Below are 12,760 nucleotides of genomic sequence, written 5' to 3' on the forward strand. Positions count from 1 at the left end.
GGAGGAAAGAGAGAGAAAGGGAGCTGCTTGGATCCCGTACTTCCCAGAGCCTGCCTGGAGCGCGCACTCAGCGGCTCTCCGGGTCCCAGCGTCCCAGCCGTGGCCCGCGCCCCGCACCTCCTCCTCCTCCTTCGGTCTGGGCACCCCTCGCCCCCTCCCTCCGGCCCCCGCTAGGCTCGGGCAGCGGCCGCCCCCAGCCCCTACTCGGCCACCTCCCCGACTCTCTGGGCTCCCTCCTGGGACGCGCGCCCTCGCCCCATCCTTTCTTCCTTCCTTCCTTCCCTTGCGCCCGCCCTCCCTCTCCAGGTCTCCCTCCCGGGTCCCGATTGTCTCCGTCCCCTTCCCAGTCGGCCCGCGCCTCGCCCTGCCCCGTCTCTCCCTCGCACTTCCTGGGTCGCCCGCCGCCGCAGTCTCGCCTCGCCGCGGGAGTCCGAGCCGCCGGTGCCCCGGCTCCAGCCCCCGCAGCCCGCGGCGCCCGCCCGAGGGAGCCCCGGCGCCCGGGGAAGGGAAAAGTGGGCGAGCGCGCCCTCGCCCAGCCCCGCGCCCTAGCCCTGCCCGGCGAGGAAGGACCGGGAAGATGAACAACGGCGGCAAAGCCGAGAAGGAGAACACCCCGAACGAGGCCAACCTTCAGGAGGAAGAGGTACTGAGGGGGCTCGGTGCGGCGGGGGGTACGACCTGGGGCGCCAGACGCGCGGGCTTTCTCCAGAGTGCGGCCGGCCGGCCCCGGGGCGCCGCAGCCGAGGGTTTGGGAATTGCCCTTGTCCCGAGGCACAGCCCCAGATTGTGGCCCCGAGAGGGGCTCTCTTCGGAGAGCGAGTTTTTGTGGGTTCCAATAATTGCGTAACTTTAAGGACTTTTCGGAGACTTTAGTAAGTATAATGCTCAGCTTTGTTTGCGTAGGATTTTAAAAGCGGAATCGAGAGCTGGCTCCTGGGTAACCTCCGTTTACTGGGACCCGGAGGGTCAGGTCTTAATTCTGCGACCCGGGCTGGAAGTTGTGGGGTGTGTTTGTGTGGTGTAAGGAAGGAACTCGGGGCGAGTTCTCGTCAAGAGACACCTTCTGTTCCCTACCTTCTCCTCCGCCCCCCCCCCGCCTCAGTGTTAAAAGTTCTTGGTGAAATATCTTTCCAGCCGAGGCATTTCGAATTAATAGATAACTCATCAGCTGCATTCTTCTCTGGTGAGTCAAAGACCCCGAATCTGGATGATTAGGTTTTGTAAATTTAGGGGCGATGCGGTTGCGGGAGCAGAATAAAAGAGTTTAAAACTTTACAATTCACCAAACGATCATCGAGGCTGTTTTAATAGGACTTTGACTTCTGAGCGTAAATTTTATGTGATGCGTCCGTAACAACATTAAAACTTGCGGCTGCGGAGCGTTCCTTTGGTAGAAACAAAATTCGGTAACTATGGGTTTCAGAATTTTGTAGTTAGGTATCTGTGGTATCCGATTAACGTACCTGCAGGAACAAAGCCATTTATCTGGAGTCCAAGAAACAATATTTTTTTCGCCTACTTTTGAAGATCCCACATAGCTGAGTTCTTAAACGTTCTAAAAAGAACTTGTGTGTGTGTGTAGATGCAAGAAAGTATGCATGTAGACATGAACTGTAAAGCATTCTTACAAGTGTTGTGTCCCAGTATATGAAGTCTACAGAATGGTAAACTGATTAGGAGGTTGAGATTATTATGGAGATAATGTGTTGCGTGCCAACTAAGATTCTGATAGTGAAACCGAATGTTGGGGAGGATTTAATTTAGTAAGGGTAAGCCTTCATTGTCCACTTGTGAAAAGGGAACGTTTTAAATGAAGACCATGCAAATCAATGCGAAACACAAGATTTCACTCTTAGCACAGTTGTATGGGGGCAACCCACCTGAATTGTAGTAAGCTGAAAATTGCCTTCACACCTGAGGATAATTGCATTTTATTTTAACCTATTATTTTGGCAAGTGTTATTTACATGCTAGTTCTTTACAACTACTGACCTTCCTCCTTCGTTTTCAAAGAGATGGAGACTTGAGTTCCAGTTTTTTCTTGAATCTTTCGGGCTCCTTTGCCATTTATTTTCCCTACCACTGAAATAAAATTTAAAAAATGACCAGTGTGCTTCTAAGGAGTTGCTGTATCTAATTCACCTAACACACCAATTACTTCAGAAACCTTTCTCTATTTCACTTAGATGGGCAATCTGTTTATTTCTAAGGGTACGGATGTATTGTGTGGAACCATCTTTCTCTGTTCACCCCATTGAGAACACTTGCCAAATGGAAAGGTTAACCAGGCAAACCAAAGGCTTTTTGGCTTCTGGTGGGTAGCAAAAAAAGAGGTTTATATGTTCCAAAACCATAACGTACTTGATAAAATTGAGAGAAATGTCAAATTTCTTTTACTTAACCCATCTCGGCCTCACTGCCACCAGGACTGAGGTGTCGGCCCTGTTCCTGGGGAGCCTTAATGTGTGAGGTGTGCAAGTACAGAACCACAGGTGAACTTAGTGCAGTTACTGCCTCTTACCTGTTCTGTTGCCCTGACAATGTCCCTTTTCAGGTGGGAATGGCATGTGGCTTGATGACGTGTAAGTTTTCGCAGGACAGTTGTTTTAAAACTAAGTGGACAGTTAGGAAGATTTCAGAGCCCAACTCGTAGAAGAGGTGGAGTGTAAAGACAGATACGCCATGAAGAGAGAAGGTTTATAATGTTAAAAATTCAGGAAAAGAAAGTAAATAGGCCTTGAATGATCCAGGTAATTTTGCCCTAATTCCCTGTTTTGAGTTTGTTTTGTTTTTGATAAACTCTAACCTCTTTTTTCTTTCTTTCTTTCTTTCTAACCCTGAAAACCACAAGTAAAATAAATATGGTATTTGGTGAGTCCCATTAATGTGCTCAGCATTATACAAAACCACCGCACTGGACCCTTTCCCTGCCCACCCAGCGATCAGCAATTTGTTCTCCAACACATTTAAAAGCCTTGGCTAAGGAGTCTCATAAACAGAACACACACATATAAAATGTATATACACATAATGACAAGAGAGGGGAAAAATGTGTTTTGTTGTTTCTGGTGGCCATTGAGATGGCTTGGAAAAGCCAAGTCCAATCATCATTAAGAGAAAATAGTTTATTTCCTAGAACATAAGGGTAATTTAGGCTTTCTCTACCACTTTAGAGAATCCAAGGGTTTTTTTTTCTATTTTTTTAAATGCGTTCCTCTTCTCTCCCAGTACACGTTAGCCCTGTTTGAGAGCTTTTGAAGCTTACTCTGAAATAAGTGACGCCGAAACACTTATTTGGTTCCGACTGTGTAGACTGAACGGTCCAGGATTTAGGAGAATTTTTGCAGCTTTTTGGGGTTGGAAGTTTGAGAACTTGGACAGGACATAGACTTCTGCTTTGGATAGTATTTAAAGCTTTGAGGAAAAATTCTTTTTCAGCTTTGGCTAGCTGTGACAGAGATAATACATCTGGCTTTCTGGATTATAGTGTGCTATACATGTGTATTTCTCTGCAAGATGTCCCATTAAAGAAAAGCCAGTTGTCAAAATCACTGGGATCTGAGATTCGTAAGGCTTATGTATAGGGTGTTAGGTAATTTCTTATATCATTTTTCAGTTAGTAAAATAATTCCTAGAATTTGCATGTAATTTTGGACTAGGTAATAATTGTCTTTAAACACCTTTGGCAGTTTATACTGGACTAGACTTTATTAAAGTTAATGTGTATATAATAGACTCAATTATTTGTCTTGAGTTTTTATGTATCAAGACTTTTTCTGGTAGTAAATAGAAATTTTTGATCACTTAACTTTCAAAATAGGTTTTGTTTTTGTTTTTGAAATCAGATAAATCTGTAATTTGGTTTTATTTTTACTTTTATCCAAGTCATGTGGTATTTTTCAGACTGATCACAAATCCTTTCTAAAAGGTGTTTTATTATGTTGCGGCCCTAGTGTCAAAGAGCAATTTTTCCTTAAATTGATCTGAACTTGTACTTAAAACTAGAAAAGCAAAAACTTGGCGTTGTTGGATAAATGACTGAAAAGATGTTTGGCAGATGTTGGGCAGGAATCCTGTAAAGTTGGTTCTTTACAAGCGAATACAAATCTTTACCTCTTTCCTTTTAAAGTGCTTAGTGGAGCTCCTGACTGGCTCTGTCAGAAGAGCTTGGAACCCTTGATCACAGGGTCGTGAGTTCAAGCCCCACGTTGAGTATAGAAATTACTTAAAAAAATACCTTAAAAAGAAAGTGCTTAGTAATCTTGCCCAAATATTGGGGTCATGAAGGAAAACTTGTTCCTCTAATTGGCACACAGAAAGGGTATCATATCAGTGTGTGGCAACCTCAGATTTTCAATCGGGTGTTAAGATTAATCTACATTATGACTTGGACAAAGTGCCAAATGGTTTTATACAGTTTATCCACGTTTGGAGTCTGTTACTTCAAATCAGATCTAATGCAGCCCTGGAATAGAGTTTGGTGATAGTGTTTTAAATGAAAACGTGAAGATTTCCTAGTAAAGTGTTCCGTGAACATCGCAAATATGGCATGCACTTCTGAATTACTATTTTTCCAGAAATGGTCTTAAAATTTCCCTCCTACACCCTCGTGCTCTTGTGCAGTCTTTGTTTCCATGGCATTTGTTTGTTGGATGGATCATTTGATAGGGTAGAGATTTGATAGGGTAGAGAGATGATTTTCATAGGCTCAGGGTAATTTGTGCTTCGAGGACAGTGTTCAGTGTTGGTGATGGTACAGTAAGTGGGCACGTGCGGATTTGCAGCAGTGATACAAACCCATGCAGCTTTCTGGAGGACTTTGGTGTTCCATGTCAAAATGTGTTCATCAATTTGTTACTTCTGGTAGGGAACATTCTTAAAGATTCTTCTATGTCTTATCCAAGGAGATTGCTAATTAAGTCACGGTATAATTTCTGAAAGAGAATATTAGGTAGCCATGAAAAGCAATGTTTTTAAAGAATATATATGTATATGCAGATTTATTTATTTATTTATTTATTTATTTATTTATTTATTTGGTGGCTCAAAGCAACAAGTGCATTCTGACAGTTCTAGTGGCCAGAAATGTGGAATTAGTTTGTCCGCATTGCCACACTCCCTCTGAAGGCAGTATGGGAGAAACTGACTTTTTCTTCCAGCTTCTGACTACATTTTAATTTTTTTTTTGTTTTAAGTAGGCTTCATGCCCAACGCGGAGCCCAATGCTAGGCTTGAACTCGAAACCCTGAGATCCCGATGCTTAACCAACTGAGCTACCCAGGGCGCCCTATGTGATGCCAATTCTTAAATAACCCCCCCCCCAAAAACCCTGAATAGCTAAAAAACAGAATACAATAAAAATTATCTGGTGGATCGCAGATAATTTTTATTTACTTGCCAGTGCTTTTCTGTGCTTTCTAGATTTTCTAAAATGAACATGTAATGAAATTGCAACAAAACAACAAAAAACAAATGTCTTTTTCGTTGACTATTTCGTTAAATTTTTTTGCCATATCTGTAGGTGTCACAAAACCGTTTTGTTTTGCTCGCAAGCCTTGCTGCAGGAACCCAGAATCTTCTTTTCCTTGTAGCCTTTCTTTGTAGTATTTATCTCCCTCATTCCTTTTATCCTGGCTCATTTTAGTGATGTTTAGCTGCTCTCCTTGTTCTAACATGCTGTCTTAATCTGTCCTTCTGTACTGCTCAGTCCTCTGATGGGTCCTTCGGCACTGATCTGTTCTCTATATAGCAGAGTCCAAACTTGACATTCAGGATTGCCCTAATGTACCCCTGTGCTCCATAAACTATTTGCTTCAGCCATCTTTTCCCTCTTGATCTAGCCTGAGCTGCTTTCAAGGCAGGAGCCAAGTTTCAGCCTACATTGTGCAGGCTACCGTCACCTGAATGTTCCATTCCAAAGAAATGGTTTTCTCAGAATTCCAGTAGGAGTTACTTTGTTCTCTTCATTTAACTCCTGGATCATTACCTGTTTTCATGTAATTTTTTAAAAAAGATCGATGCCATCTTATCACAGTATTCCCAGCACTCAGCACCTACCAAAAGATCGTACCCCAGTACCAGTAAATACCACACACCATACTGACACGTATATGCATATATGATTCTTTATAAACACATAGTTTACAAACGTGAAATATCCTCAATTGGTAGGGTTGGTGATGATAACTGTGTATAGGTGAGCTGTTAATAAGCAGCCACACCTTTAATACTGAGGTCCGTTGCCTACTGGGGATTTAGGGAAGCTGTGGATGGAGCAGCTGGCAAATTACCTCTCTCCACCTGCCGTCCACAGCCTCCACTGGAGTGCACAGGTGAGCATGCCTGGTACATGTGACAGCCTCCGCGGGCCTGCTCATTCTGGGGTGCGTTTGGGTTTTCACCATTAGCATTTGGTTTGTGCGGTGAAACTCAAGTTGACCTTTTGGACGCAGACTTCTGGAAGCTTTGGTTAGGTGCAAGAGCACGGAGCTCCCTGTGTTCCCAAACAAGCCTGCTCTGTGTGACAGCCACTTTGGAATGTTTGTGTTCAGTTTCATTTGGCACCTTAGTGTCTGCCTGGGGGAAGGGGAAAGGGAATGCAAATGTTCCTCTTGAACAGTGCTTGCTTTGGTCAAAGAAAAAACTTAAGAAGGAATGAGGGGAATGAACCTTAATAATAGCTAGAGCAAAAGTGGCTGCATGGCTCAGTGGGCTTGAGGCCAGCTAGGAGCAGGTATTTAAATTGATGCTGTTGAGAGGAGGATGTCATCCCTTGATGGGGATGAGTTGATCAGATATGTGGGGATAACTTGGGTAACGACTCCTTGCACTTACATCCCTGTCTTCAGAGTACTGGGAGAATATTTGAAACCCTGTCAGTGCATTGGGATAGGGCAAGACTGCATCCTGGCGGAAGGTTGCAGGTTTGAGCTAATCACAGTGAAGTTGCCTGGTTTGTCCTTTTTTTTTTTTTTTTTTTTGCTGATACAAAAATACTGGAATATTTGATTTTTTGAAATTCTCAGAAATCTTTTTAATGTATTCACGCAGGAAATCATAATTGCTGACTTCTGCATTATTTACCAGGTACTGGCCACTTTATACACACACTACATTATTTTACCCTCCTGGTGAGCTGGGGGAGGTGGTATGATGGTGGTGAAGGTCTTTTTATGGGGAGGGGACTCTAAGTGCAGGTTCTGAGGGTGCCAGGGGCTAGGAGAGCTGGTTTCTGCTGCTCCAGGGTGTGGTGGAAATGGTGACCCTGTGTCAACAGGTAGAACGAAGCATGGGGTTCACATGGAGTGAGAGTTGGGAACACAGTCAACACTGCAAGGAAAAGAGGGTGGAGGGGTTGTGTCAGAGAGGTGACATTTGAAGCTCAGATTCTCAAGAATTTGCCACATGAGGAAGGGATTGAGACTGGGGGGGGGGGGCGGAGATTGGCCTGTATGAAGACACAGAGGCTTAAAAGAACTTTTGGGGGGAGCAAACAAGGCATGGCAGGGAGAGGAATGGAAGTTAAGGATGAAGCTGGAGGGCAGGGGAGGCTTTGGTGGGAGAGAAGATGGAGGAGCTGGCCTTCCAGGCCAGGACATCGAATCCACTCTGTGATTGGAGTTGCCCTGCGGCGTAGCAGGGACCTGGCATTCTGGGACTTCACCGTGGCAAAGCAGCCGCAACAGGGTTGGGAAGAGGCTGGTACTGCAAGAGTCCTAGTCTCGAGTGGGTGGCTGACAGTGGTGATTCAGCCCGAGGTGTTCAGAGGCCTCAGTTAACTGTCAGCGGAGGGAAGCCTGGGAGTTTCATTCGGGAAGCCTCTTGAGTTTCTCTTTTGGACCACCTTGGACCCCCAGCTAAATGGTGGTTGTATTTGTCGAAACAGCAGATTGAGGGGTTGACAGGTGGGGAGAAGGAAGAAAAGGCCACGAGGAGGTGAACATGGGTTTGAGATGCAGAGGAGAGGTCTGTTGTCGACAATTTTCAGAACAGTTCGAGTACGTGGCCGGTAATTGAAAGGGTGGGTGACGAGAATGAGCGCCTGGAAAATTGGAGAGGTGGGGGACTCTGGTTCCTGGGGAACCTCGTAAGGGTGGGCAACAACAGAGAAAGTTGACTTAACGCTCAAAGGTATATAAAAACAAAACAAAAAAATTTGGAGGGAGGGGAGCTGGAAATTTGCAGGAAAAAGTGAAGCAAAATATTTTAAAGCACTTTTAGGGACATAAAAGTGCATTCTGTATCTGCCTAGGTTATAACATAGTAGTGTTCAGTGTGCTTATCCATTCGAAAACCTGAATGTGGGAAGGGAGCTTAGAAAAACCTAGGCATATACAGTATTTCCCATACACTTTTTTGTTGTTGTTTTGGCTTTCATCAACTGTCTCTGGAAATTGTTATCCTCTACAGTTTGCATTAATTCCGGGACTTTGACTCCTCCAACTTTTCTTTTTCCAACCCTGTGCCTTGACTAGAGGGGAAAATCAAGCTACCCTAAGATTTGTAGATGGGTTTGGGACTGATAAAGATGCTTGTGTTTTTGTAAGAAAAAATTTCCTCAAGTTTTTTTTTTTTTTTTTTTTTTTTTTTTTTTTTTGGCGGAGGGGGGAATTTATTTGGGTAGGGAGTAAGATGCGCCTTTTGGCAGATCCTTGAACTCCCCTCTTCTCTGGGTCATATTTTCTACTGATTCATTTAGTGCTTTCCTAAAAGTCTGCTGCCCTTGCTGCTCACTTGAAGAAAGTGTCCACCCTTGAAGAAAGAAAGGTGGTCTGGGAATTTTAAGAAAAACAACCACCTGCGTTTGTATTTCGCATAGGTTTTAACCCTGCTGCACCCATTATGATGCACGTTAATGTAGAATGCTGGAGGAAACAAGGAAATAGCCGTAATAAATGCCAGTCACACCAGGAAGATAGTTCCAAATTCCAGGGTGTAATACAGTATTGTTACACAAATTTAAAATGCAGAAGGAATGCTGAAGCAGCCTACCTCAGTCCTGTGGGCCCCTGCGATTTTGCAAAGGTATGAGAAATCTGGGAGTCTGAAAATTGAGGTACATCTCACCCATCCATGCAAGTAAGAGACCAGTTTGTACCCTCAACTCCTTTGTTTCTCCTAAGTCGATTTTTAAATGATGTTCCCCTGCTCTTCTTGACTCCTTAGGTCTGCAGGTAGGTGGCCAACATTATCCTAAGAGAAAGCCTAGAGATTAAAAAAAAAAAAAAAAAATGGCTTTGCTTGAATCCACAGGATTCTGTTTTGTGAGAATTTCTTTTCTGCCCACCTATAGGATGGGCAGTGGAGGCCTCCTGGGAGAAGGCACAGCACAGAAAGTGCTACCTTATTACAGAAGTACCAGAATTTCCATTGTGCGCAGAGGGGAAGTGCTACAGAAGTGTAATTACTTTACCCAGCATGTGTGATTTACAGGACTTAAAAATGTGTGAGTTTCCAAAGAGGCATCTGTTTTTAAACACTGTATCCCTCTAAGCCAACAGGATGTGTTTGGGGGCTGGATAAGGGGTCTCTGTCTCTCTCACTCTTTGACGCGCACGCGTGCACACTTCCGTCCTGTGCCTGCTCAGGGATGCTGGGTGACTGGAGACTGAAAACGTTGGTAATTAACTTCTCCTCAGGGCCTTGCTTATCAGCAGAAGGGAATACCTGAAGTGCTGGAGTCCGGTAGGCCGCTTACCAGGCCAAGTCACTGGTCTGATTCCGCCTTTCCCCCCTCCACTCTAAGCCCCATTCTTTCTCTTCCAGAGCCTCCTAGCCCTTTCCCAGTGATGAGCAAAGGAACTGTTAGAGCTAACGAACATGGAGATCATTTTTGTTGCAAAAATTTCCTTTTCCGTCTTAATAGGTGTAAGAAAATTGGCGAGTTGATCAGGTGCATATCCAAAGATAATCAAACTTGTAAAAGCCTGAATGGATTTTTTGCACATTAAGCATTTACGGAGTCGTGTCTACTGTTTTTAAATGCTGTACTTGAACAAACCAAATGAGGTGTTATCATCCCATGGTTTAGGAATAAGAAACTGAGGCTCTTGAGAGATTAAGTAATTTGTCTGAAGTTTTACTGCCAGTGGGTAAGAGCTTAAAATTTTTCCAGTGGTGCACGAGGTTCATGTGATCTGGGCCCTGCTGGTTTCTGACCTCATCTACCAGGAATCACAGACTCATTCATTATGCTTCAGCTGCTTGGGCCTTATTTAGGTATCTCCTACTTGCCAAACTTGTTCCTGCCTCAGGGCCTTTGTGCGTGCTATCCTGTCTGCCTGAAAAATCCCTACATTCAGATATTTATGAGGCAGCAGCATCCTTGTCATTCATGGAGATCTCAGTTCAGATGTTACCCAGAGAAGTCTTTTGATCTCTAAGTTTAAAGTACCCACATTCCCAATCACTATCCTATCCCTCTTTTATTTTCCAGCTAGTTTTTATTCACTGTTACTACCTTATGTACTTGTCTTCTACCCCTGGAATGTTACTCCTAGGCAGCAGGGAGCTCTGTCTTGTTAAGGCTGTAACTCTTAATGTCTATGACAATGCCTGGAACTGCCCAATAAATTTGTTAAATGACTGGAATACGAATGAACCAGTCAAACTTGAGGCCTGTGCAATGTATCACGTAGTCCTAAATGTTTTCCAGCAGTTTTGAATTACATTTTAATTATTACTACCTTCAGGATCATTTCTGGATGCCTATCCCCACTTAATTATATCAGAAAGTCAGCACCTGCTTTTAAGCCAGAAATTTATAAAGTTTTTATTTTAATTCCAGCTAGTTAACAGTCTTATATTAGTTTCTAAGCCAGAAATTTTAGATGGTAAGTGATTAGGTCCTTGGTGGGGGGTACTACGTAGCAGTTTTGCACACATAAAGGAATCCTTGCCTTTGTCCAGTTAGAATGGAAACCTAGCACCTAATTCCATAGACCCAGGAGTGAGATGTGGGCCTCACATGGGGTGATAAGTAAAAGTAGGGCAGGATGAATTGGATTCCCGTTCCGCAGTTGTCTGTGGGATTGTTAAGGGTTACTGTTAATAACCCAGGTGGAATTGATCTGGAGATAGACTTAGCACTCGGTCCTTTGATTTAGTCTAGCCCCAAGCTCAATATGCTTTCCTCCTTTTGCCTACAAAGGGCATAGCTCAGGATAACACAGGCTTTAGCTGGACGAATCCAGCCTTTAAGCACCTGTATGGGTTGCCATGAGGGACAGCCTAATCTGGGCTTTGTGAACCTGTATGGAGGAGGCAACTTGGAAACACAATTTCTACTACTTGGCAGCCTTATGGACTCAAAACTGTTTTTTATTCACCGTAAAGCAGAACAGATGACATTTTAGGAAGAAAAAAATGTAAGCCATCATTACTTTGGTCATCAGACCGCCTGTTAATTGAGCATACTGATGCACTGATGAAAATGCAGGCCGTTGGATTTATCCCCATTTATGGCATTTGTGTCCTAATGCTTGACCTTGAAAAACTTTATTAAATTTAACCATCATCTATGGTCTATTGGTCTTAGAGACAATGGTATATAAATACTCTTACTAGTTCTTGACCAAATCGAATACTTTACTTTTTTTTTTTTTAATTAAAAAATTTTTTTTATTTGCTGAGGGACCTAGGACAAGTCTTTAAGCTGCTTGCGTAGACATTTAAACTCCTTTCCTCAGACAAATTGTGGGGATAGGACAGATAACGCCTGCCATGCCTGAGAAGAATCGTAACTCCACTCCAGTGTTTCTGCTTCGTTCCCCTTCCGCTTCTGAATCCTGGTATAGAATGCTGTTGTTGGGGGCTTGCTAGCCCAGTTCCATCGGGGTTGGGGAGGGGGGAGGTGGTTTTAAGCCTGAAATTTTGTTTTGCTTTGTTGTTGTTTTTTACTGAGAAAGTCAATGCTTCCCCTTGAGAAATGGGTGGGAGTTTCTGGGTGTGAGCTAACGGCAGGAAATGACCCTCTCTAAACAAAAGGACTTTTTAAGGCCCATCCTGAGTCTTTGTGTTTTGAGGAGGGGTTATGCAGAAAACCTGAGCTAGGAAATGAATCTCTGCTTTAGCCATCCTCATGGGGGAGGGGCGGAAGCAGAAGATCCCTTGCCTGCTTGCCCTCCCAAGTGTCCCAGGTGCCAGGCGGTACCTGCTCTGAGTGCCAGAGCGGTTTAAGAGTAGGGCCTGGGGTGGCTCTTTGGGATAGTGTGGCTTCATACCTCCAAGAGGCAAGAAGGGATCAGGTTAGGCAGAATTACACGCAGTGTGACATTCACCTTTAATCTGGACTCTTGAAAAACCACCACCAGCAAAATGCAGAAAGAGAATGAGGAAAGGGGGAGAAACAATTTGTATGATCTAGGTCTCCGTAAGTAAAAGCGGGTTTATAAATAAAGATTTGAATTACTGTGTTAACTGTTCTCATTTTTCTAAGTCTGAAGGGATGACCCAGTAATAGCTAGTGACTTCTGCCTCTTGACTAATAGGGGATTTGTAATCATTGCCGCATTAGATAGCGGGGCCCATGTGAAGAAATGTGGGGCCTTGCCCCTGTTTTGGAATGCTCCCTCACCTAGCTTTAAAGTGACCGCTCATTAGATCACGATTTGTACAGCAGGATCCTGGATTTCTATTGCTAACGAAGTAGTTATGTCTTATCAAAATTATTTTGCTTTTACAAATTCTTGCTGACTTGTTGCAGTGAACTTCTTTTCCAGGCGTACCATTGTTTTTTTTCCAGGAATATAAATCTTCCCAC

The 12,760-nt window shown here is 43.9% G+C and overlaps 1 protein-coding gene across 10 annotated transcripts in view; it reads left to right on the forward strand.

The window, feature by feature from the left end:
* RBPMS (RNA binding protein, mRNA processing factor) overlaps positions 1-12,760 on the forward strand; it is a 185,001-nt gene that overhangs the window by 593 nt on the left and 171,648 nt on the right. For 9 of the 10 annotated variants that reach the window (XR_009258992.1, XM_058720182.1, XR_009258989.1 and 6 more), the window contains one exon: positions 307-643. Coding sequence is in view for 5 of the 10 variants with exons in the window: in XM_058720182.1 (XP_058576165.1) it covers positions 307-643 (337 nt within the window). In the remaining 5 variants the exon portion in view is untranslated. Of the gene's footprint in view, positions 1-51; positions 644-12,760 lie in introns of those variants that run through there. The other variant, XM_058720179.1, reaches the window with a different exon arrangement.

The sequence above is a fragment of the Neofelis nebulosa genome, chromosome 3 (assembly GCF_028018385.1).
Source record: "Neofelis nebulosa isolate mNeoNeb1 chromosome 3, mNeoNeb1.pri, whole genome shotgun sequence".
NCBI classification, from domain to species: domain Eukaryota; kingdom Metazoa; phylum Chordata; class Mammalia; order Carnivora; family Felidae; genus Neofelis; species Neofelis nebulosa.